This window comes from Notothenia rossii, assembly GCF_949606895.1.
Source record: "Notothenia rossii genome assembly, contig: scaffold_260, whole genome shotgun sequence".
In the NCBI taxonomy this organism is placed as follows: domain Eukaryota; kingdom Metazoa; phylum Chordata; class Actinopteri; order Perciformes; family Nototheniidae; genus Notothenia; species Notothenia rossii.
The window spans coordinates 21,150-47,050 of record NW_027640255.1 but is presented as its reverse complement, the minus strand read 5'-3'; the positions used below and the strand labels follow the sequence as shown (position 1 = coordinate 47,050).

At 41.2% G+C, this 25,901-nt stretch overlaps 3 protein-coding genes across 9 annotated transcripts; 2 read left to right on the top strand and 1 right to left on the bottom strand.

Annotated features, from left to right (window-relative positions):
- The first annotated feature begins 1,450 nt into the window (after nt 1–1,450).
- Nucleotides 1,451–5,265, top strand: LOC307026888 (uncharacterized protein). Its single transcript, XM_079695044.1, has 4 exons — nt 1,451–1,785; nt 2,430–2,583; nt 2,682–2,867; nt 3,303–5,265. The coding sequence occupies exons 2-4, from the start codon at nt 2,507–2,509 to the stop codon at nt 3,580–3,582; spliced, it is 543 nt and encodes a 180-aa protein (XP_079551170.1). The 5' UTR covers nt 1,451–1,785; nt 2,430–2,506; the 3' UTR covers nt 3,583–5,265.
- LOC307026885 (basic helix-loop-helix ARNT-like protein 1) lies at nt 4,901–24,744 on the bottom strand. 7 transcript variants are annotated; one of them, XM_079695036.1, is made up of 17 exons: nt 24,210–24,744; nt 14,553–14,622; nt 14,435–14,473; nt 14,308–14,349; nt 13,851–14,008; nt 13,683–13,765; nt 13,480–13,575; nt 11,345–11,459; nt 11,087–11,236; nt 10,736–10,958; nt 10,537–10,643; nt 10,274–10,424; nt 10,073–10,128; nt 9,862–9,973; nt 9,391–9,484; nt 7,749–7,839; nt 4,901–7,357 (listed from the first exon to the last, which is right to left on the bottom strand). In XM_079695036.1, the coding sequence occupies exons 1-17, from the start codon at nt 24,304–24,306 to the stop codon at nt 7,200–7,202; spliced, it is 1,842 nt and encodes a 613-aa protein (XP_079551162.1). In that variant the 5' UTR covers nt 24,307–24,744; the 3' UTR covers nt 4,901–7,199. The 7 variants fall into 7 exon arrangements, with proteins under 7 accessions (XP_079551162.1, XP_079551164.1, XP_079551168.1 ...); XM_079695038.1 differs by having other exon boundaries at nt 9,391–9,481; XM_079695042.1 differs by having other exon boundaries at nt 9,391–9,460.
- Nucleotides 16,080–20,862, top strand: LOC307026884 (uncharacterized protein). Its single transcript, XM_079695035.1, has 3 exons — nt 16,080–16,103; nt 18,253–18,347; nt 18,761–20,862. The coding sequence occupies exons 2-3, from the start codon at nt 18,270–18,272 to the stop codon at nt 20,672–20,674; spliced, it is 1,992 nt and encodes a 663-aa protein (XP_079551161.1). The 5' UTR covers nt 16,080–16,103; nt 18,253–18,269; the 3' UTR covers nt 20,675–20,862.
- Nucleotides 24,745–25,901: the final 1,157 nt, after the last annotated feature.

Below are 25,901 nucleotides of genomic sequence, written 5' to 3'. Positions count from 1 at the left end.
TGGAGTTACTGTCATCTTCACACAGGATCATGGGATCCTCTTCCTCTCTTTCTGTACGCCGCTGCAGAAATCCTCCCATCTGTCGTTCCTAATCAGAAGAGAGCGGCTTGCATGTTCACAGGGTCTTATTGTGGGATGAAATCTCTCTCTCTCTCACACACACACACACACACACACACACACACACACACACACACACACACACACACACACACACACACACACACACACACACACACACACACACAAAGATTACACTAATACTGACGCAGCAACGCAAACTGGAACATCACGTGCCCTTCTAAACATTACTTCTAAAACATCATCATGCTTTAATTACATACATTCAGTATACATACATACAGTTCTCTAGACAAGTACTTGTTTTGTTTCTTAACAAACAGACATAAGAAGTGATTCAGTGAAGTGAGCATTAAAAAGGTAGAAATGCTGAGTCATCAGCTTTGATTAATAACCCACTGCAGATACCACATGGTCGTTCTGTGGTACAGTGCAGAAATAAGGCACTTATTTTCCATGTGGGTCTTTCAGCGAAACGTTGTGTGACCAGCGTCGCTGTACGTTTACATGAGAGCCTCTGAGATTCCCGCGATCTCCCCCACAATCTAACAATAGCTGCTGTATCACAAGACCTCTGATATGAGTATTGTAGCATAAGGAAGTTAAAAATAGCCCTTTCTGTCTCTTTCTCTCTCTGTCTATCTCTCGAGTGGAAATGCTAATTTTCAGACTCTCAGCATAGCAGACTGTCTGTGTAGGGTAGCAATGAAAAGAAAGGAGAACAAAGAAGTGAAGGTAGCAAAGTAGAAAGAAGGTCACAGAGATGAAGGAAAAGGAACATTTAGAGGTTCATATTAAAAAGTCTGTTTTATATCGCCAAAAATAGCCTAAAAGCTCTCCAAAGTGAGAGAGGTCATAATCCACCAATTTGACTATTTCTAGATCGATTAACTCTACTAAGGATTTGTTCACAGCTGATAAGTTTGAAGATGCCTCTGTATGCTATTATGAAACTGTATCATAAACATTTCATAAAACGCGTTTTAGCTCTTGTAATGTTCTTCCTTATTTAGGTCCAAGGTCTCAATCACAAAGTATAGTGAAGCGTAGACGCAAAGCAACATATCATTCCAAAACAAAGTGGAATCATCTGTAAATGGGTACCGTGATTGCTATTTGCTATGATTTTTTGTATCATAATCGTGTATGGGCAAACCCTGTTATTACTTTTTCATTCCACTTTTGCCAGGTTCAGGCAGTATTCTGAATGTGCAAAATACATTTTTGGGCAGTATTTGGCATCTACAGGAGACACATTTGTGATTTTTACTCCTACCAGACCAGACAGTCACCTTTCCATTGCCCTCACTGAACCTTGCATTAAATACATTTACTGTGAAAGACATAGGACTGTAAAACATCTAGATTTCTCAACAAAATGAAATACATTATTTTCATATTACTTGTCCTTATTCGAGGGTGGGACCTAAAATAAGCCTTTTGGCCTTCCTTGCATATTCTGTTATTATTTATAACGTTTTAGTGACCCATGAGTTGACCTTGTGTCCTCAGGTCTGTCCTGCATCCCGATCCTGCCTCCCCGTCGCGGCTCCTTCTACGTGGAGAGCGGCACCGGCACGTCCATCGGCAGCGTGTTGGCCTTCTGGTGCAGGGAGGGGTACCAGCTGGTGGGCAGCGACAAAATCTCCTGCTATGTGAAGAACGGCAGGCCGCAGTGGAGCAACTACCTGCCTGTCTGTGAAGGTAAGACGCTTTATTCAGACACTGTCCTTTTCTTATTAGATACATATTTTAAATGCTATTTTTAGGCTCAGGTATATATAAAAAGATATAAAAAGTGTGTTTTGCTGATTCTGGGTCCTTAGCTTTAAAAGAAAAATCATATCTACCCAGATACTCAGCTAAATGCTACCGTGGTTAAACGCATATCATGTTCAAAACCACATCAAGGATTGTTTCTGAAACCGTATGGAGCTCAAATGCTTTTTCTCTTGCGGGTTTACCACAAGGTGAGTTCCTTTTTTTACACTTACTCTCTCCAGTACAGGTTAGCTCTGAGTGTTAGCAATGCTTGCTAATGTAAACAAAGACCAAATTACTTCCAAAACACATCGCTCATTGTTTCTAATAGCGACGTTTCTGATAGGGCCGAGGGTGTAAAGCCAGCTCACATTTCCGATATTACGTCATGTCGGCAGCAAATCTGGATCAACTCCGTTGTACCCCCGTTTTTAGAGATGTGGGTACGGAGGTAAAGAGAGAGGGTTTTGTTTTGACACTTAGTGAGTTCCCTTACACACCGGGGACACACATTTATGTGCAAGAGACTTCAAAAAGTGTATTTTGAATGATAGGAGACATTTAAAATGTAATTTGCCCCCCCACAGCGATCCCCAGACCTGAGGACCGGGGTCTCAGAGTGGCTGTGTTGGCCTCAGTGGTGAGCGGCGTCGTCATCCTCGCCATGTCTCTGTCCTTCCTCATCTGCTGCCTTCAAGAGCGATCCGGTCGGGACCGAGCCAAGAAGGAGGGACGGAGCAGGTAGGACTGCACCTAAAGTAACTCTCGATACCACCCCCCACCCCACCTGTGACATCCCCTCTGTGAGGACCGAGCTGATACAGGTGTCTCCCCCTCAGACGCAGGGAGACGCGCTCCAGCCGGCGCAGCCAGTGTTGGCTGGAGAGAGAAGAGGGAGATTGGGAAGCTTTCCCTCCTCCCAAGATCTTCCACCTCTCCCAGAGGATGAATCCCCGCCTGGCTCCTGACAGCCCCCTCTATCTGACTGGAAGTCTGGGTGGATATGAGAACAGGGGGTACCAGAGGTAGGACTCACAGGGTATACATATCTACTCCCCAAAACTATATGTCCAAACCATACATTTTGGAACTTTTACTGAAGCCGATTGTGTTCGCAATCACATTTTTGCTTTCCAAACTGATTAATTTTGTGTCACTGCATCCGAGGGAACATTCAACTAGCTAACAGTGGGGGAGATGATATGCCAAAGAGCTCCATTATTGTTAAAAAATAATAATTAATCACACATTGATTTACTGGCCGACATGTTACTTCATTAGTATAAGCACACACTGGCCTGTTCATGTAAACACTCATCAATGTGTGTTATTCCACCGCTGAAAATAGTCCCCAACAGATGCACTTATTTTAAACCGGTTTTCAACGTTTTACATATTTGGATGACTGGCTATCTCTACTTCCACTTCCTGCCTAATTTCCCGCTCTTTTACTCCTGCAGGAGTCAGGAGAGTTTGCTGAAGGCGTCTCTTCCCGGACTCTACCGCTCCGAGTCTCAGCTCTACCCCCATGTCGTCCTGCAGAGAGTCCCAACTCCCACAGCACCCTCCGCCCCGCTCTACCTCCACCACCCATCCTCCACCCCCACCGCCCCCCACGTGCAGCCACACCTCATGGCGCAGTACCCTATCCCAACCTACCCGCCCCACCCCAACCCTCACCCGACACCGGCGCCCATCTATCCCAACCCCAACCCGACACCACAGCGGCCATGGCAGTAGCTCCTGGGGAAGATGCTGAAGGGACACATGGAGACTTCCTACTCCTCCTAGTTTTCTCCCACAGAAAGGATGCAATGTTCCCAGAGAGACATAAAGAATATGTGTATAGCTGCAGTACCCTCTTTTACTGCATGCTGCTTCTCCTGCATTACGGACTAAACAGGAACTGAACACTACATTTGTCTCTTTAATTCTTACCGCTGCTGCAATCTCTGCAAGAGGAGTTATGTAGAGAAACTCCAAGAAAGTTCCAAGTAGCCGGTCAACAAGGGAACACAGGAAGTTGGACTTGACTAATTCTGGAAGGACTATGGCCGTCTCTGTTTAGGTAGCGCAAATCTTTCAGCAGTATTCATTTTTTAATATAAAAGGATCCCTATCAGCCTTACTGAGGTCCACAAATCTAATCTAGACATGTAAATACAGTCTATATGTTTGCTTTAAGAATTAACATGAATTTCTGAAATCGGACTTGTGAGGTAACAAACGGTTTGGGGTCACTTTACAGATCTTATTAATAAGTACTGATACTTTCCCACCGCATGGAGAAAACAGACGGGCGGGATTTAACACTGTGATTTAAATGCTGCTGTTGCTGCAGACACTGAATGCAAGTGTGTGCTAATAATACAGGGATCGCTTTAAAGGTCACCTATTGTGAAAAATCCAAATGTTCATGTCTTTTTGATACATAAATATGTGTCCACTCTGTGTTAAGAGATTCGGAAAGTTTCTGGAAAAATCTTCTCTCTTTTTCTCCTGATCCATTTATATAAAAACCTGTCTGAAAATGAGCTGATCAGATTTTGGCCACTTTATGATGACATAACGTTTTTTTGGGTTGCCCAACCATTAGCCAATAACCAACCAAGGTAACACCCGCCCACCTTATCGCCTGAATCTCCTCCTAGAGCACCATTGTGATTTTTTAATACCAATCATCTTGCAGAGGGGCGTGGCCAGCAGCAGCTCATTTGCATTTAAAGCTACAGAAACATAATCTGCACTATTGAAACAGTGCTGAAACCGAGGGGTTTATGGCATGCTACAATGATGTTTGGTATTTTGAGCCACATCATAGACGTAGTGTATATATCCGAGACCTAAAATATATTGTTGAAACAGAGCATAATAGGGGACCTTTAAATGTATCCTTTTGTTCTCACCAGAATTGTGAACTAAATGTTAAACAAATGTTGTTTGTACTGCCACGACTTATTCTGTCCCAACTATCTATGGCGTTTGATTTATTAACAACTAATTAACACAACATTCTTAGTTTAAAGTCTGGTTTGAAAAGGAAAACATTTTTAACATCTTGTGTGATGTAACGAGGGTTCTCTGTAAGGAGGTCCGACCCAGGAATGCAATGATGTTTGAGCAGCGAGATAAGAAACGAGTGTGGACCTATGTACTCTGATACACTTGAATTATTTTAAAATGTCAGCTGTAGTTGTGACCATTTACATTGATCTGATATTCCCTTGCTCTACTGTATCTACATGCATTCATAAACAGTGTCCAGGCTCAGTCCAGCTGTAGGCACACTAACAAACTGCACTTTACACTTTTTGACGGGGGGGATTAAACAGCTTTTCATAAATAATTTACTGTTAACTATTTGTTGTATTATAAGACTGCCATGCAAGCTGAATAAAGAGACTTTGGTTTAGTTGAACAGTTGATGGCTGAGCATGTTTTCAATGTGTGCTAAAGAGGGGAAGCGGAGAGAGAAAAGAGGGATGTAATTCATCACAGCGTCATGACATTGGACTTCAGTGACAGAAACAGGAATGAGCTCTGTATATTGTGTACACCTAAACAGATTTGGTGGTTTGGAAAGCTGATGCAGCAACAGGCAGTTGGGTAATAGGGGATGATGGCTTTAGTTTACTCGACAGATAAGCTCTTCCACACTGATCACAGGAGAGAGACAGAGACACACAGTCTACATATTTACATTTCATATTGGCTTCAGTTGTTCAGTACTAAAAAGAAGAGACATTGGTAGATTTTCACTCTAAATATTTTTTCAATAAAAAAAAAACCCATCATATTATTTATGATAAAATCAGGGCTAGACAAATACATTTAAAAAAAAAAATGCCATTACATGCAGTAGGGAAACAACATATTGTTTTAAAAGTGCCCGATTCATTTCCCATTCTATGTTATATTAAAAGCCAAAAAAATAAAAAACCTTAAAATAAATGGATTCCATTTTAAGAGATAAAAACTTAACAGCCTTTGATTAAGAGTAAACATCCCTTTAAGGACTGGTCAAACTTTTTAAACTATGTACATATCTGTGCAAAAACCAACACTGAGATCCTGCTGCATGTTTTTCCCTCCTTATTTCCGTATTGTTTCAATGAGTGACAATAAAAGACAACTGTTCGGTTCCTTACAATGGGCTTATTTTGGAAACAAATTATGAATTCAGTTGAATAGCAAATAAGGAGTACTGCATGAGATTCCTGCCTCTGGCATATATACTAAATTATAAAACAATATCTAAACTAGACACAACAGAGTTCAGACAATTTATGAAAAAAAAAAAACTCTATACCATCATGTTGTCCTGTGACAGCAGGGCGTGTTCAATAAATGACCCTGGTGGCAACAGCAAATATTTTCCAACAGATTTAATTATAAAGCCCAATAAAGGTTGATTTACAATTGACATTTGTCAGGGTAATCATTTGTTCAAGGAAACACAATCATAATTTGCTTTCAATATTAGAGGAACCAGTGATATACCAACAATTTACAGGTGCAGTATGAAGGCAAGTGAAATCCAAACTCATTCATTCAAGGGGTTATTCTGGGATCAAATCAAATTTTATTTCCTTTAGCATGCCCTCTCCTGATGAATGGCATTAAGCGGGTTATTTTGAAAATAGGTCATAAGAAAAAAAGAACACCAACATCTGATCCAGAATAGCTGGAGAGCTGACTGAAAGTGGGCTAAACTTTCATTTCCTTTTAGAGGATGTTGTGGTGATTGGACATTTGGAGATAAACAGTTTGTTCATACTCAGTGCAGTGTTGGGTTGTTTCAAAAGGTTTACGGGTTAGAAGGGTATAAAAGACGGCAATAACCTCTGGTCTAAAACATGTTGGCATGTCCTTGTTGAGACGATGGCCTTTTCATATTTTCCCAGGAGTTCAGTGGATTCATGTGATATGCGAACACAGAAAGGCATGACCCTTAAGTGCACATTTCATATGAAAACAGATACTTCAAAAAGGACACGTGCATTAGAGGAGTTTCTCTAGCAGCACTGCACACAGTGGAGTGGGATCCTCCTCCAGACAATCCTCACTCATTGGGCTCGAACCCTTCTGAGGACGGCGATATGTCCCTGAATACACTAAATCCCAACAAGCTCCGGGACACTTGAACCTCACAGCCAGGTGAGAGACAAAGGGGGCCAACAAGGTAATTACAGTAACAATAAATCCCATTCAATCTTGTTAGTACATGGTGGAGTCTTTGGTAGAATTCCAGCAGGTCAGCTGTAGTCATCCGAGTCAGACGCAGAATAAAACATCCGCTGAGTGTTCCCAGCAGGAAACGGCCCCCAGCTGGTAAGAGTTTAAAGTCTGTGCACTCTTTAGAAAGGCCAGTGTAAGTCCTCGTAGTCCCCCGGTTGACCCACGTTTACCTCCGTCTCCAGCAGACTCATGATGACGGCCATTGCTGCCTCGTCGCTGCTGAAGCTGCTCAGCGCCGGCACCACCATGTCATCCAGTTCCAGCTGGGACACCTGGCCTGGTGAAACAGAGCCAAGACACAACTCTTCAGGAGGAAAACTCTAAAACAGTAGCATTGAAACATTTTGGGTGTGAGAATTAGAGATGATCTCTAAACCCGAAGTCACTGCCATGGTTTCCCAACAAAAAAAATGTTCTTGGAATACTCAAGGCTATTCTTGAAAGGATTTAGGAATGTTTTTTTAAACTTCATAAAACATACACCTGCATTTGCACATATGTTGGATTGTTCTTTACTGTTGAATCAGTTTGAGGAGGGGTGTCAACAGTACAAAGAGTTCTTTACGCCTTTGGGAAGGTTGTGCGAGTTTCTTATTATTTTTTGTGTATAAGTATAGAATAACTGATAACGCCTCAGATTGGATATTTCATAATCCTGTTCACAGTACCTGAACTGTCAGCAGTTGCACAGCTGGCGCCAGCTGCTGTCCTGGAGTCAGACTGTGATGAGCTGCTTGCTGCCCCCCCTCCGCTGGACGCCTGAAACAAGGCATGTGACATTAAAACACCTGTCTCCCATGACGTGTGTGTAATCAAGGCGAGACACAACAGCCAAACATAGTTGGTTTATGATCTGGTCAGTATTGACATTTATAGCGTTCTGATATTTTCTTTCAGAAAAACTTTTTTTTTTTTTTTAAAAACAGATTTGACAAACTTTGTCTATTTCTGTGCAATGCCGGTGTAGATACCACATCTGCACGGCCTACCAGATTAGCACGGGATCCGTTACGCTTACTAATGATGTCACGCATTGGCTGTACGGCAAGCCGAGAGGACATTTTACACGGCCAAATTCCGCAAAGAATATTAAAAAATAACAATCGACAATGAATGTATGTTAGTGGAACTGTGTCAGGAAAGTGAAGTGTTAATTAAGTAATGTTATTGAAGAACTGAAATGCATAAAAATGAAAGTTAATATGTATCATATCCCTCCGAAATGTGGTCGTAGACTTTACTGATGATTTAGAATTTATTGAAACTCCAGACTCAACGTAAGAGCTTGTGCCTCTTCGGGGGGTGCTAACATTTAAACATAAACGTTATTCTTTACTTTCTCCGTCTTTACGATATCAGATACCATCATGTTGTTTCCATAGCAACAACAACTTCCTGTCAACAGCTCCTGTTTCACCTGCTTAATACAGTTATCATCACTGCTACTGTGGTCACATCGGGGACCCGTAACATTTACAATAGTTGAGATGTGAAGGGGGTTATGTTTTTTTGTCTGTGTTCCTGCAGTGTTTTGAACAGACAGTACACACGTTCAGAGGATGAACGTGTGTACTGTCTGTGGGAGTTTACGCTGTTGACAGGAAGTTGTTGTCGCTATGACAAAACCAGATACCATTTCGGAGGGATATGATACATATTCATTTTCAATTTTATGCATTTCAGTTCTTCAATAACATTACTTAATTAACACTTCACTTTCCTGACACAGTTCCACTAACATACATTCACTGTCGATTGTTATTTTTTATATTCTTTGCGGAATTTGGCCGTGTAAAATGTCCTCTTGGGTACAGCCAATGCGTGACGTCATTAGTAAGCGTAATGGACCCCGTGCTGATCTGGTAGGCCGTGCAGATATGGTACCTACACCCGTGCAATGTGTGCAGTTGCCTTGAATGCAATCTATTTTTTACAATTATGATTTAAATATATTGTTACTGCTTCTTATATTGAATTATTATATATTTTTAAAATATGTTTGAATCATAACTTCCCATGTCCAGATTAATTTTCTTCAAACAAACAATGTATAAAATACTAGTTTTGATCATTTGGATATCAATACTACACAGCACCAACATTAGCTTACAATTACAAGTAAACATATATTTCCATACAAACTATCTCGCCATGCTTATGCCGCTAAACACAGACAGTAACACATATAACAATAAAACACAAAACATGGCTGTGAAGCGTGATGAGGGAAAGGTTTAAGGACTGTGAGTACTGTAATGACTAAGTGTAATTTGCCTCCAAAGGTGTTGTGGTGATGAAGGGGACACTCACACTGGTGCTGATTGGTGGAGACACCAGGGGACATTTCTCATTGGTCGAGCCAAACGGACTGGAAGCTCCGCTGGATGGAGAGGAGTTAACCCTGCTTAAAAAACGGGAGATAATATACTGTAAATATGTATTTATAGTTTCGAATTAGAAATATTATTTATAGCTTGATATAGATGTTTTTATTCATGCAGTGTACACTTTTTTATATCCTATTCGACATATACACCTAAAACCACTTACTTATGACATTAACACATTTCTCCATAAGGCTTACAAGATAGTGAGGCAATCCTACGGTGATGACACATGCGCTGAATTTAAGGTCATTTAAGGTCATTTACATTCAGATATATCATATTATTGCTGATATCTAATGTTTAGATGTTTGCTAATGAATCAAATCCCTGAACGTTGCAAGTTACAATCACTGCAATAGGTTAACATGTTTGTACATATGGACACACAATGCACCTGTATGAGTCGATGAGTTCATTTGCAATTTGGGTCCCTATGCTGCCTGCGTAGATCATCGTGCCCACAACATTGGAAAGGCTGGGAATTATGGGTATTTGCTTTGTCTCCTCTGAGGAAGAAGAAAAGAGTAAAAACCAAACTTTTATTAAAAATCATACAAAAGAAATAACAGCCTTTGTGAATCCTCAGAATACACTTTATTTATTACCTTGCATAGCTTTCAGGCGCCCTGCCTTCTCATCTTTTATGTGGCCGGGCCCCCTGCTGGTGCAAAAGAGTATTTACGCTGTTACATCCAAGAATAAAGCTGTTATGGCATCATGATGAGTGCGTCAAAGAAGTAGATTGTATCAGGATTAAAACCCAAATTGTTGTTAACACTTATTTTCATAAATGCATCATTACTTACGACATAACCCTGTTTGAAGACACGATAAACTCAACTTCTTTAGTCCATGGGTTTGTGAAACTAAACCACTGACTCTGGAGGGAAACATAGGAGCCGTATTTCGTTTTGAACTTGTAGCACAGCGTCTCAATCTTCTCTTTGCTTCGAAGAACTGCCAAGAGATTGGACACAAGTTGGTCAATTATCTTGAGCGTCTGCACAACAACACATTTTCCAATTTCTCCAATAGAAATCAGATGAACTGTGTCGCTTTGCTCCATCACCTTGCCTGTGTTTCTCTGCGAGGTGCTGCAGGTCGTCCTGGTGGAAGTACTCGTAACACGACGTGCCGAGAACTTCCTGCGGCAGATAACCGATGACTGTGGTGGCTCTGGGACAGAGAGAGGACACGGGGGGACGCAGAGTGAAAATGGGAAGTGAATAGAAATGAGCCTCTACAAAATGTGGAATCGGGTCACTCACTGTTGTTCTACAAACGTGAACTTCCCGTCGATGGCACAGCGGGTAACGAACGCAGGGGGCTTGGCGTTGATGTCTTTGGGAGGCTGGGGGGAGCCGAGGGGGCGGCACAGCATCACCAGGCAGCTCAGGCTGGGGGTCTCAGCGTCCCCCTCTGAATCCAGCTGGCTGCTCGGACAGCTCCGCATGTATCCAGTGCAGTGCAGGGTGCAGTATCTGGAGGTGTCTGGGGGTACAAAAAAAGTCATGAAATATGTTAAAAAGGTGGGATTATTGCCTGTGAAAATGGGTATTTTTCTTTCCTTTAAAAAGACTAAATGTTTAATCTGCTGAAAGTGCCATGTCTGAACCCACCTTTCTTTTTAGCAGCACAGGGCAACTGGTGCTTTTCCTCCTGCTTCCCCGCCACCCGGCTGTGCTTCATCCGGAAGAAGAAGGATCTCCAAGCTCCAGAGGACAAGTGGGTCGGCCTGACGGGGGCATCCGTCTGGACCTGAAGCCCAGCTGCGCACACAGAGACAGATTTCCCTTTTGACGTATGTCTCTGTAACCGTGATCATGACTTTGATGGAGATTTCACAGTTTCTTAGACGTTAAAGGGCAAACACTTACTGGCAGCATCGATCATGTGTTCCTTTGGATACTCCCAAGATGACAGCTGTTCCTTCACCTTGTTGATGTCTTTGGGATGAATGAAATCAAACAAGCTCTGCCCAGTCAGCTCCAACTGTGAAGCCAATACATTTAGATTTGGTTGTAGTTTAGCTCGTTTTTTCCTGTCTATTTGTAGTGATTTTCTATCTCTGTATGCTGTTGTCTTTGTAGGATATCTGCTACCAGTTTAGTTTTTCTTGCATTTTCAGTTTGATTATGTATCCTGATGCACCTCCTTATCTGCATTCTTTGTTTATGATCCGTATCGAAGCTAAACGTGTGGTAAGCAGGTGTGGCTATTGTTCTGGCTGCCAAACGGAATATAAAAAAAGGAAAAGGAGCTCAGAGGTTGGTGGCCTCAATTGGCCTGGAATATTTAAAGTAGGGCTGGGCGATATGGTCTCTAAATGATATCGCGATATTTACTGACTATATCGCGATATACGATATATATATCGCGATATTCTGAAATGTCCTCTAAAACAAATACATTTTTTTTATTTAACCCCCTGATGTTTACAGTCACGCCAGTATGATGATTCTAGTAGTCCCTGCAACATATGTCTGCATTAAAAAAATCGACTAATAATGAAGAAAATTAACACATTTGTTGCAATAGTAATTTATGCACTAACTACATTACTACAACATTTGAATCATCAGTTCTTCCTCATTTTCCTCAATTGTTCATATTTGGTTTCTTAAAATAATGATATTGTGGTCATTGTTCAAAAATGTCTGCTATTATTATGAGTAGTATTATTATTATTAGTATAATGCGCTTTCTGTCTTCCTGTCATTATCAGGAGTTAGACATGTAATGGCTATGTATTGATTAGATTCTTCATTCTCCTAAACTGCTGGGACATTTCCCTCTAGCCAATACCTTTTATATTTTCTACTCTTCACTTACTTGTCAGCATAGGTCGGCATTGATGTACAGAGCCGACAGAAGACCTTGTTTATATTGGCATCATATTGAGAGGTGCAGTGACGTGTCCTAAAACCAGGAAGGAAGCTGCTGGTTCCCTCGACAAAAAAGCAATGGGATTTCTCCACAGGGTTTTGGAAAATAGCTGGAAATAAGGTCTGTGGAAAACAAACCCGTTTGATAAATGCACGTTTTGTTCAGCCGGATAATCTCCACATGTCTACCCTACTTTTATAATTTTCGAATCATAAATCTAATCGATAGATTATAGAAGGGTTTTATATATATTTATTCTTCTCATGCTACCTGTCACTCTCCTTTAACTCCTCCGGTGACTTTCTTTTATTTGAAGATAGTTTTTTGCCCGGCGCTCACGGGCAAACGGGAGCCTGCTCACGCTGGCTCCGCAGCAAACAGCTGTTTACTCCGGAGCCAGTAAACAGCTGTTTGCTTTTCACCCAACAACGACAACCGCCTCACGAAACGCTATTTTATAGCGTTAATAAACGAAACAATTTAACAACTTTGCTTGTCAAAATACCTATACCACAGGACAATTTTATTTTTTTTAAGCAATATTTTTAGTGGCCCGAGCGCCGGGCAAGTGGAAAGTACGTTATGCTGGCCCGGGGTGTCTAAATAGTGCTTCCGAGCCAGCGGGCCATTTATAATGTCGAGCCCTGCTCTCTGTCACTGTGCATGTGTGTAATGTTTGTGTGCAAGTTAGACGGGGCCTGCGTGTGTGCCTGCGTGTGTGCCTGCGTGTGTGACTGCGTGTGTGACTGTGTTTATGAGGGAGAAAGGAAAGCTCATTTTGGCCGCGGCGGGAAATTGATTTGACAACATAATACTCGATGTTCACGATGTGGTCATTTACGACATCGCATGTAGTGCAATCCACGATGTATCGTGTAAACTCGATATATCGCCCAGCCCTAATTTAAAGTTTCAGTAAGTCTTTATTAGAGATTCAACAAAGTGTCATGTGCTTTAGTTTGCACACATAACATGTACAGACACACAATATTATGTTTTACAAAAATCTACTTAGATCGACCTTTCATTACAAAATAACTCAAGCTTTTACTCTTTTTTTTACCATATGATTCAAGTCAAACGACATATATGTATTTATAGCTCATCATGTTGAAGTGCGACATACCAGGCTGAAGTTGAGGATCTTGGAGACAGACTCGGAGATGAAGAGGATTTTAGCCCGGTCACAGCTTACTACTAACATGAAACCGTCCGCAGCCTGCTAGAAAGAAAGATAGAGATATTTCACAGATAGATAGGTTTGGTCTCCATCAGCATGTTGTGTTGAAATCTTTCTAAACTGTTTTCTGTGGGTCCGTGAGGATCTACCCTGAGCAGCAGTTGCCTGAGGTCGTCCTGGGGCAGGATGGAAGGCTTGTTGGTCGAGTCCGCAAATGCGCTGCTGGTCCCGACTGAAAACACACCAGACACTCACTTTGAGATGGAGGGTAACACAGGCCACTGATGTTTAAAATGCCCAGGCTGGTTCAGAAGTACCTTTGAGGGCTTTCAGATGTTGCACAGCTTTCCGCAGCACGGTCAGTTTGTCCGGCTTCTGCGCCATGGGCTGACAGGCGGGGATCATGGCCGACAGCTCGTCTATCAGGTTGTTCATTTTGTCCCTACGCCGCTTCTCTATCTGTCGGTGAGGTTCCCTGTAGGAACAGTCACAAATCAGTCATTTGTACCAAATGGATCCATTTTGGCGGGAAATATATACTTGAAAGTGTAATTATATAATGGTTTCAATTATCAGTTTTGTTTTATGCATGTAGTTTTATGTATGTTTTGTGTGTGTGAGGACCCCAGGGAGAATAGCCAATGTTCATGCTAGTGCTAATGGGGATCCTAATAAAGAACAAGAGAACAAGCTCTTACATTACACTGTAAATAACACCAATCCAAAGCACACAATACTTTTGCAAAGAGTCATTTGATGTAAAAATAGAAATACCTGAAGCATTTTATTTTGACTTGCTGATCCTCTTCTTCAGATCTGCAATTAAAGGGATGAAAAATCAAACTCCTAGCCAGTTTCCTCTTATCAAAAGTGTGTGAAGAATGCCAGGAAGCTTGTTTACCTGCTGAGTTCATCTTCCATCTTACAGTCCATGCTAAGCCTGCAAGATAGGACATAATGTGGGTTATTTTATACCAGGAAGGAGTACTTATGATAACATATCAACATGCGGGCCTGACCTCTCCTCCATATCTCCCTTCCGTTTCCTTGGCAGCTCGACGGCGGGCAGCGAGGAGCCATCAGAGACATCTGAAATATGAAGACAGGCAATTAGTCAGGAGACACTGAAACAACAACCTTCACGCAGCGTCCACCCGGCAGCGTGCGTTGAAGCTTGCCGGTGGGCGTGTCTGAAACTCGACCAACAACCAATCACATGAATCTCCTGCCCCAGATACACAAGCATGCAGTTTGATTGGCTAGAGCTTGTACTGGCATATGATTTGATTGGCTGACGCTTCCGTCGAAGCTTCAAAAGTGGAACTTTTCTTAACTTTTGAAGCGAGCAAAGCAAAGCGACGGAACCACAATGCAGTTCGGCAAAGCGTGACGTAACCCCATTCAAAGTGAAGCTTCAACGCACGCCGCCGTGTGGACGGGCCATCAGCGATTAGTGGCAAAAGCTTAACAAAGACTATTTTTGTTAATAACCATTCATTATTTTATTTGTTGGGTAGGGAATAAAAAGAGCTCATCAGGAAGAGTTAACCTGGTTTTATTAAGTAGCAAATGCTTTGAACAAAGTAATGTCTTGACTTTGCTACTTTAATAAAAAGTATTTGTCTTTGCTTTTATAGATTCTAGATATCTTTGTTTTAGGCTCACTATATTATTGACAATTATTTGTGCATTCTCGATATTAATGTTTGTCATATTTTGCAACTGAAGACATTGTAGCACTTTTTTACAACCTGAAAAGATCCATCAATATTTGAGAACTTTTTAGTCCTCAAATCCAAACTTTTTTGTGAACTAACATTAGGATGACTCATCAAATTGTTTGCAGTGGTTCGTGGTAATTATTTAAAAAAAAAAGGCTGATATCATACTCAGGAATGATTGTCTGACTGTGAGAGATCTTTAAAGCCTGCTCCCTCACACACACACAAAAACACTCACGCGCAGCTATGCTCGAGTTTAAAGTTTAACAGGCACTTGAGCTGAATGGGATCTGGGCTCTAGTCTTACCTAACGTTTATATAATGCTGTAACACTGGCTTTCTTCCCTCTCCGGACAAGTTTACTTTAAAATGTGACATTTGTCTCGGAAAATGGGGGGCGAGATTTTCAGAAACAACATTTGTTTGCACATTTTTCAATTCTCACATTTACATATAGCATGTGTATTTTTTAAATGATATTATAAAAAATGTTTTTACATAATTGTGAAATACTACGGAGCCCTGGAGGGTTCATAGAGAGGAAAATAAATAAAAGAATTAAAGCGTGCGCACGCTTTAGTAACTCGTGCGCACGCTTTAGTAACTCGTGCGCACGCTTTAGTAAAACGTGCGCACGCTTTAATAACTCGTGCGCACGCTTTAATAACTCGTGCGCACGCTTTAGTAACTCGTGCGCACGCTTTAGTAACTCGTGCGCACGCTTTAATAACTCGTGCGCACGCTTTAATAACTCGTGCGCACAAGATAGTTAGGTATATAATGTAGCCTACAGCACAACAGACCAGCCTTTCTCCCCGAAGCATGAAGAGGAGTTCACCTGCTTGATCGGTAAGTTAAGTTGATTATTAGCTTGCTATTAAACATGAATTGCTAGCTTAACTGTGTATTTGGCCATCTACCTGTTAGTTGTGCTGGCTATTTATTAAGCAGCCGACCGACATAGCCAACTTGCTAAGTTTAACAAGCTAATACCGGTAGCACTAGCAGCTAGGATAAATGGTGTCAACACTAGTTTTTCAACCAACTGTTCGTGGATGTAGTGATAAAAACACTTTTGATTGTGCATCAAGTGTAATGTTCTTATTTGTTATAAATAACACACGGTCTTGAATCTTTAGACTAGCTTCACTAGCCACTTTATTAGCCAACAAGCAGTACCAAGTTACATCTTGTTCTACTCACTTCTATATGTCAATATATGTTATACTGCCACCTAGTGGTAACATATATGCATTGTAACTATGCATAAACATCTATCATTACATCAAGTTTTTTCAATGGATTTACAATGTCACCATAACATACAGGACTGTCTCAGAAAATTAGAATATTGTGATAAAGTTCTTTATTTTCTGTAATGCAATTAAAAAAACAAAAATGTCATACATTCTGGATTCATTACAAATCAACTGAAATATTGCAAGCCTTTTATTATTTTAATATTGCTGATTATGGCATACAGCTTAAGAAAACTCAAAAATCCTATCTCAAAAAATTAGAATAGTTCCTCAGACCAAGTAAAAAAAAAAGATTTATAACAGCAAAACACAATCAAACATTTGAAAATGTCCATTAATGCACTCAGTACTTGGTTGGGAATCCTTTTGCACGGATTACTGCATCAATGCGGCGTGGCATGGAGGCAATCAGCCTGTGGCATTGCTGAGGTGTTATGGATGCCCAGGATGCTTCAATAGCGGCCTTTAGCTCATTAGCATTGTTGGGTCTGGTGTCTTTCAGCTTCTTCTTCACAATACCCCACATATTCTCTATGGGGTTCAGGTCAGGGGAATTTGCAGGCCAATCGAGGACAGTAATGCCATGGTCAGTACACCAGTTACTGGTGGTTTTGGCACTGTGGGCAGGTGCCAGATCATGCTGGAAAATGAATTCCTCATCTCCATAGAGCTTTTCAGCAGACGGAAGCATGTAGTGCTCTAAAATCTCTTGGTACACAGCTGCATTTACTCTGGGCTTGATGAAACACAGTGGACCAACACCAGCAGCTGACATGGCTCCCCAAACCATCGCTGACTGTGGGAACTTCACACTGGATTTCAAGCAACTTGGATTTTGCTCCTCTCCAGCCTTTCTCCAGACTCTGGCGCCTTGACTTCCAAATGAAATACAAAACTTGCTTTCGTCTGAAAAGAGGACTTTGGACCACTGTGCAACTGTCCAGTGCTTCTTTTCCTTAGCCCAAGTCAGACGCCTCTTCCGTTGTCTTGAGTTCAGAAGTGGCTTGACCATGGGAATACGGCTATTGTAGCCCATTTCCCGGACACGTCTGTGAACAGTGACTTTTGATACCTGGACTCCAGCTTCAGTCCACTGTCTTTGAAGCTCCCTCAAATTCTGGAAGCGACTCTTCTTCACAATGCTGTTAAGGCTGCGGTCATCTCTCTTGGTTGTGCAGCGTTTCCTGCCACATTTCCCCCTTCCAACAGACTTTTTGTGGATGTGCTTTGAAACTGCACTCTGTGAACAGCTTGCTCTTTGAGAAATTTCTTTTTGTGTCTTACCCTCCTGATGGAGGGTGTCAATGACGGTCCTCTGGACAGCAGTCAGATCAGCAGTCTTCCCCATACTTGTGATTTAGTATACTGAACCAAGCTGAGTGTTTTTCAAGGCTCAGGAAACCCTTGCAGGTGTTTCGAGTTAATTAGACGATTCAAGTGATTCGTTGAACACCCTACTAGTATACTTTTTCATGATAGGATATTTGAGTTTTCTTAAGCTGTATGCCATAATCAGCAATATTAAAATAATAAAAGGCTTGCAATATTTCAGTTGATTTGTAATGAATCCAGAATGTATGACATTTTTGTTTTTTTAAATTGCATTACAGAAAATAAAGAACTTTATCACAATATTCTAATTTTCTGAGACAGTCCTGTACTTTACAAATCCACAGTTCTTTGCAATCGTAAACGTTGTGAATGTTTGCAATTTATACTTTGTTTAATCCTTTTTCCAGAGCAGACAGTTGAAACAATGGATGCTGAGCTGAGGGGTTTGTTAATTAAGCGGAACATTTCTGAGGAATTTATCCAAAAGCTGGAAAATGAAAAGGTAAGCCACTTTACATATGTACGAATGTAAAGTGTGAATTGCGTACTACCTTTCCATGAGATGAAGAACAAGTCAAAGAACTGACAATCAATATTTTTGTTGAATCCAGAAAGCACACATTTTGGCCACAGTGAGGGTTAGTGTTGCTTACAAAAATCCAAATGGATTTTCTTTTTTAATGAAATTATTTTAGCAGGGATTGAATAACAGATTGTTGGAAATTTGGCAATACAAATAAAATTGGTAAGATGTTGAACATTTTAGGAGAGTATTCCCAATTGAAAGTGAATTTGAACTAATGTGGCTCAATGGTTTTAAGAGTCAAGTCATTCATAATTCTATTATTTATTTCGGCACATTAATATGTAATTATAATCATGCTCCCAACGATTGTTTTTGGTTTTTTTCTCCAGATTGATGCATCAGTAATACCTGCAATGACGGATGCTGACCTGGCAAAGTACATCCCTAAAGCTGGAGATAGAATAGCTACTGTTGCCTTCTGCCGGCATAACAATTCATCGCTTGACACAAAGAGCAGGAAAGACACAATGCTCACAAGGCTGCGACAGAGATTGGTCTCTGGTGAGGCACCAGTACCTGCAAAAAGAAAGCCATGGGCAGGAAATACAAGTGCTAAAAAGCAAGAGAGACGGGTTGAACTTGGATGGATGGATTTCGATGGAAAGCAGAAACGGTACAAACAAGTGAAGGCAATCAATGGTGGAGGAACCAGACACCTGATCATCAGCAAGGACAAAACATTAGTGGAAATCAAAGAAATGGCTGAAAACTTGTTTTTCCCCGATGGTTTTTCAAAGGGAAAGAGAAAGCTCTCATATTATTCAACTGAAATTGAATCTTCTCAGGTACAGGTCAGCAGTTCTAGCACTGTGGATGACTTGTATGAAGAAAGCAGAGTAAAAATCCTTAGATTGTACCTTCGTACCAAAATAAGGAAAGTGGAGCTGTCCTCAGATGAAGAGGAGGCAGAGATGCAGTTAACCTCAACCCCAGTTGTAGATCTTACTGGAAGTGAGCCACATTATTCAACTGATGTACAGGGGATCGATGACATGGTTCATCAAGAGATCGATCCTGAGATTATTATTGGGGCTATGGCAAATGATGGTGTGCAGTTAGATGACACACTACCGTGGAATGACCAGCCACCACATGGATTGGGCAACCCGCAACCTGCTCAGTGGAATGACCAGCCACCACATGGATTGGGCGACCCGCAACCTGCTCCGTGGAATGACCAGCCACCACATGGATTTGGCGAACCGCAACCTGCTCTTGTTACAGAGCCATGGAATGACCAGACAATGGATGAACCTGCTCCTGTTACACTGATTATCAGGAGGGGGCATTGTCTCACTGACCTTATCAAAGCCTTCACAAACCCAGACATTTTAAACACTGAGGTGTTTATAAAGATGCGTCTACCCAATGGTAAACTTGAAGAAGGAGAGGGAAGTGGTGTGACCCGGGACTGCTTAACTGAATTTTGGACAGACTTTTATGAAAGATGCACCTTGGGAGGGAATGTAAAAGTTCCCTTTATTAGGCATGATTATCAGTCTGAAGAGTGGCAGGCAATTGCCAGAATCTTAGTAGTAGGGTGGAGGATTGCTCGCTATTTCCCAGTGAAACTGGCAGTACCATTCCTTGAAGAGGCACTGTACGCCACATCCACCAGTAGCTTAAAGGACACCTTTTTGCAGTACGTGTCTGAACAGGAGAGAGAGGTCCTTGTTAAGGCTTTGGAAGACTTCAACTCTGTTGACACTGATGCACTGTTTGATGCCCTTGAAGCACATGAGTGCCAGCAGGTTCCTACCAAGGACAATCTGATCCCACTGCTTTCACAGATGGGACACAAGGCTCTCATACAGGCACCAATGTATGTAATCAAGTGTTGGCGTCCCATTGTGGTGCACTTAGCAAGTGTGTTGCCACAAGATGCCCTGAATGATGTTATACAGCAGAAAACACCAACTGGAAAAGCAGTGAAGGAGCTCCTTCAGTTCCCAGATGAGATGACTCCACCCCAGACTGCAGTTGCCCGCTACCTGAAGAGATATGTAGGTGAAGTTGATCTGAGCACCCTTCAGCTTTTCCTCCGCTTCTGCACTGGTTCCAATTTAATGGAACAAACTATTAAGATACAATTCATCGAAACCTCGAACTTCGAGCGAAGACCACAATCTCACACATGTGGCTGCCTTTTAAAACTACCTGTAGGGTACCACAATTATCCAGACCTCCGCAGTGATTTTAATAGTGTACTTACAAGCTCTGTGTGGGTGATGGATATCATCTAGACAAGAAGGAGATAGCGTCTATAGGTTGCACCCACAATTTCTACTGCAGTTATGGTTTTGAAAGGAACATTTAAAGACAGGAGATAATTTTCAAGGTGTAAAAGGCTTTCTTTCAGCATTTAACATTTTTTCTTAGCTAGGCGCTACGTTTATATATGCACTTTGAAACTTTAATTTCTAATAACTTCTTCCGGTTCCTTCGACAAAAATGCAATGCAATTTCTCTATAGGATTTTGGAAAATAGCTCGAAATAAGGTCTGTGGTTGACACACATTGAAGAGACGGATCACGTTTTGTTTGGTTGGATAATCTCCACATGTCTACCCATCTCTTATAATTTTCGAATCATAAATGTATCGATTCGAAAATTATAAAAGTAGGGTAGACATGTGGAGATTATCCGGCTGAACAAAACGTGATCCGTCTCTTAAATGTGTTTCAACCACAGACCTTATTTTGAGCTATTTTCCAAAATCCTATGGAGAAATTGCATTGCATTTTTGTCGAAGGAACCCATGCGCAGCTTACTTCCGGATTTTATGATGCGTCACTGCGGTTCTCTATACATCTTTACTCATAGTCACAGTAGAAGTTATGTTATGATATCAAAGAAGATACATGTTCTGATACACAGGAGCCAATGATTGTGTTCAATAGGCACACAACAGCTACTAGATAGCTCTATGCAAAAGCATAAGCTGAGCTAAGTAAATATGCATTTATGGTTAATTGTTAGGGATTTGCATATTATGTTTTGCCTTCATTTGAAAATCCTTGCACTGCATGACATGATTGTTGTTCAAATCTGTACTATCAACATGTTGATTTGGAATAGAGTGATTCCAAAGGGCAGAATAACTATTGAAGGATGTTTTTGTTTTTATAGAATATTTTACTCCAATGTGTTAATTGTTGTTCCTGTTCCTGTTGTACACAGGTCCTATTTTAAGAGTCTATTCATTTGACTAATCTGGTCTTTCTGTTTAGCATGAATGTATTTTGAGCAAGGTAAACATTTAGTTTATGGGGGAACGTTTAAAACCTCAACGTTTACTCAAGTTCTTATGTCAGTGCCTGTTTATTGGTGACATTCAAGTTTGCCTAAGTAGGGCTTAATGTTCAAATAAGATTAAAAAAAGCACTCCCTTTTGTATTTGTGTTGGTTTTCTTATTTTTATTTGTCAATCATGTAACATTGTTATCAAATACTACTTCACTGCAAGGTCAGTAATGATCCCTTTCTTTGTTTGTTTGTTCCACACAATAAAAGACGATTATTATGTGAAGCACATGGAATAAAGATTTATCATTAAAGTAAGATACATTTTCTGTTCACTGTATATGACTTTACATGAGATATCAAAGGTGAATTAATGTTTACAATACATGTCACACATTGCTAGATACATTTACCATATATACATACATATAAATGTGTATATCCTAAACTATCCAAAAGTATATAAAGGAGTTAAAATTAGCACAGCCTTAAACAGCAGTAAAATGCAACATTAATTCAGCAGTAATATTAATCCTGAAACATCATATATAATAATAAAACACTGACAGGGAACATTTTACTGCACGGTGACTACTTTTACTATTCATACTGTTATTTACATTTAGCTGATCATACTTAAATACTTTTAAATATGTAAGGTTTTAAATGTAGGATATAGTGGAGTATTTCCACAGTTAGGTAGGGTTTTTACTTCAGGATTTTCAGAATAAAAGCTTAACTGCTTGTGCACAAGAATTTCTGGTTTTTCAGTATAAAAGAGCGTTTAAACTGACGGTATGTTTAAGCTACATTATACCATCAAAACATTGATTTTAATTTCTAACACAGCACATTCTCTGTGCCCATGTAAGTGCGTAAAAGCCTTGGGTAACCTCCGACATTCTCTATTGCTTTGACAAAGTAGCTTCCAATTACTTTTGGGTCGCTGTTGGTGGAAGCTGCTTTTAGCCAGATAATCCTACGGGAATATCCGTCTATGCATCCATTAATGCATATTCCATAGGGCTTGAGTTTGTCGTAGCCATCTACGTGCCATATGAAATTAGGCCCTTGTGAAAAATACTTTCTCCGGCTGAGACGTCTTTTCAGGCGAGCTTGAGAGTTGACTGGGTCGAGCAGAGAAAGAAGGATCCTGACGTCTTCTTTCCGGATGCGGATACCTCGCTCCAAAAGCTTTGCATACATCCAGCGATATCCATGAAGTTGTCCAGGGCCTCCCAATTGACCAACTATATAGTCGATAGCAACTTCCAAATCAGCATATTTCCGACGATTTAATCCACACGCTCTCAATATTCTCCTTAATGTACTTTTACTAACAATTATCCCTTGCAAAGCAAGTGTTGTCAGGATGTCTTGATAACTCATCCCAAGTCCAAAGTAAAGCTTAATTAAAGCGTCTCTATCCATAGCTACAACCATTGACCTAACCCTAACCGCTTTGCCAGGTCAGCAAGCAGGTGAACTCCTCTTCATGATTCGGGGAGAAAGGCTCGTCTGTTGTGCTGTAGGCTACATTATATACCTAACTATCTCGTGCGCACGAGTTATTAAAGCGTGCGCACGAGTTATTAAAGCGTGCGCACGAGTTATTAAAGCGTGCGCACGAGTTACTAAAGCGTGCGCACGAGTTACTAAAGCGTGCGCACGCTTTAATAACTCGTGCGCACGCTTTAGTAACTCGTGCGCACGCTTTAGTAAAACGTGCGCACGCTTTAGTAAAACGTGGCCACGTTTTATTTATTTTTCTCTCTATGAACCCTCCAGGGCTCCGTAAAATACACTTTGATTATAGTATTGACAAGGATACCTAAAGTGATGTGTAACACTTGAAGTTAACATACAAGTATCCTATCTTACAAGTATCCTATCCTAATAAATTTCATTCAGATAATATTGCAAGACAGACAACTTTTTGTTTAGCTAGTTTATATTTGCTTTCTCTGATGCAGATAATGATGCAGTCTAGTGATCTACTGACCCACTTTGGGCAGCAGCTGAGAGGAGCCTCGTGAAACCACGTGACAAGCTAAGCTCCTATAAAAACAGTGGCAGGTTTTGGGACAAATGGCCGTAGTATAATGAGTTTTGACTTTATTAAAGAAATGGGTCAAAGTTAGCTTTGACATGATTACACACTGAGCTCTCACGAATTGACAAAACACGGCCCTTCACTGGGGGCGAGTCGGTGTTTTGGCCACAGCCAGGCTACTCAACCATAATAAGTTACGTCTGGTCCACTAATGTCAACATAAGTTAACACATATTACATTAATACTCTTAACAACCGGCTTTCTGTCAGCCATTAAACGAACTTTACAGCCGAGCAGTCGCATGAACTGGAGTTCAGAAGACTCTGGAAGTAGTAGTAGTAGTAGTAGCCTAGTAGCCTAGTTAGTAGTAGTTAGTAGTCGTAGTCTGTTTTGGTTTATTCTTGTAGCCAAAGAGCTACAAAAACCGTCCCTCAGTCACAGTTAACGCAGCAGTAGTCGGTTCTGTCCCGGGGCTCCTACCTGCTGGCCAGTCCGCCGTCCCGTCGCAGCCGCCGGCCGACATGCCGCAGACTGGAGCCGGTGTGCCCAGTGCGCCCGGTGGAGGCTGCGGCCGCATGCGGAGTCACCGGCTGTAGTAGTTACAGTGGAGAGGTGGAAGTCGTTTTTATAATTCACTTCATTTTTCTCCTCCCCTCGTCTGTAAGGGAGGTGGGGGCAGAAACGTGAGCGATACTGGTCTTCACGGAAACACGGAACAGCTCTCAGTTGTCCACCTGGGTTCACTGCATAGGGGAGCCTCCATATTCACTTCACCGTGAAGCAGCAACTTGGACCACCTGAATATGATGGTATGGAGTTGGGTGGGGTGGAATATTGTGTGCCACATTAGAAAATATTCTGCTACTAAATGGTCTTCGCATACTTTTTTTTTTTGACTGAAAGGTAGGTAGGCAAGAATGGAGAAACCAGCTCGAGTGAGCCAGAATTTGAAAGTACGCAGCCGAAAAAAATCTGCACCTTCCTTCAGACTTCCTTACAGAGCCCCTCCTCCAACACGAACGCGCACATGGCCAATGAGGGCAATAGTGCACGAGATGGAAGGCTGACAGGCAGGTAGGCCATCCGGTTATTTTAGCCGGGCCGGTGAAAATAATTGGTCGTGTTTTTTACAGCGCCACGGCTTCCACAGATGAAATCTTTGTATGTATTTATTGTCAAAGCATTTAATATATTCATTGCTATCGGGATGTTAAGAGCATTCCATGGAATATAACAAAAAGTATTTCTGAAGTGAATTACACTTATGCATTCTAACAAACAGGTGAATATGTACGTTTTTTGCCTTTTGGCTACAGGGAACACTTTGTTCTACCAGTTTGTATCACATATGATAATTGTCAGTGGAAGGGCAAACAGCAGTGCAGTGACAACGATGGTTAAATCGCATTTATCCATCGGGCAGTTTGATGTCAAGAAAAATTGCAAATCCCCCCTAAAACAGCAGTGACAGGCAGGAGGTCTCACTCTGCCCTCATTTCAGGTAGACACCATTTTTTAAAGAAGAAGAACAAAATGGACAATAACTAAGTGCAGGATCATATTTTGGTAAGTCTGTAACAATATATGTGAAAAGGAAATAAAAGAAAGAAGTACACAATGCAGTTTATATTTATTAATGGTGTCCTCCTTTCCCTGAAAAAAACCACTCAGTGATGCATCACTTTAAGTTGACGATCTTTGGCCCTCACCTACATAAATGTAATTCAAGGCATTTGCCCGAGACTTTACATAAGACAGAAGGCTACACGTTCCAACTAGAAACGTGTTGACCTATATATTATATAATGCGATGGACACGTGCCCACGGTTTGCTCTTTGACCCGTTTTGAAAGACCCGTATGATATCAAGTAACGTGTCCCCGGCTTATTATACATCCATGGTCACCGTGCACCTTACCGAGCCGGAAACACCGCGAACCCCCTCCAAGATTTAAATAAATGTCGGTTAATTTAATGTAATTTATTACAAATAAATCTTGGAGAGCTGTGAGTCCTGATCTGCAGGAGAGCTCTCTCTAGTGTTCTCAGTGCTAGCCCCATTTATCCCTTACTCATATATTCCAATTATTCTTTCCATATTTGCCTTTTTATTTAATCAACAGTGTAGAGATATAGAGAAAACAAAGATGCAAGACCTTCTCCCCTTCCCCC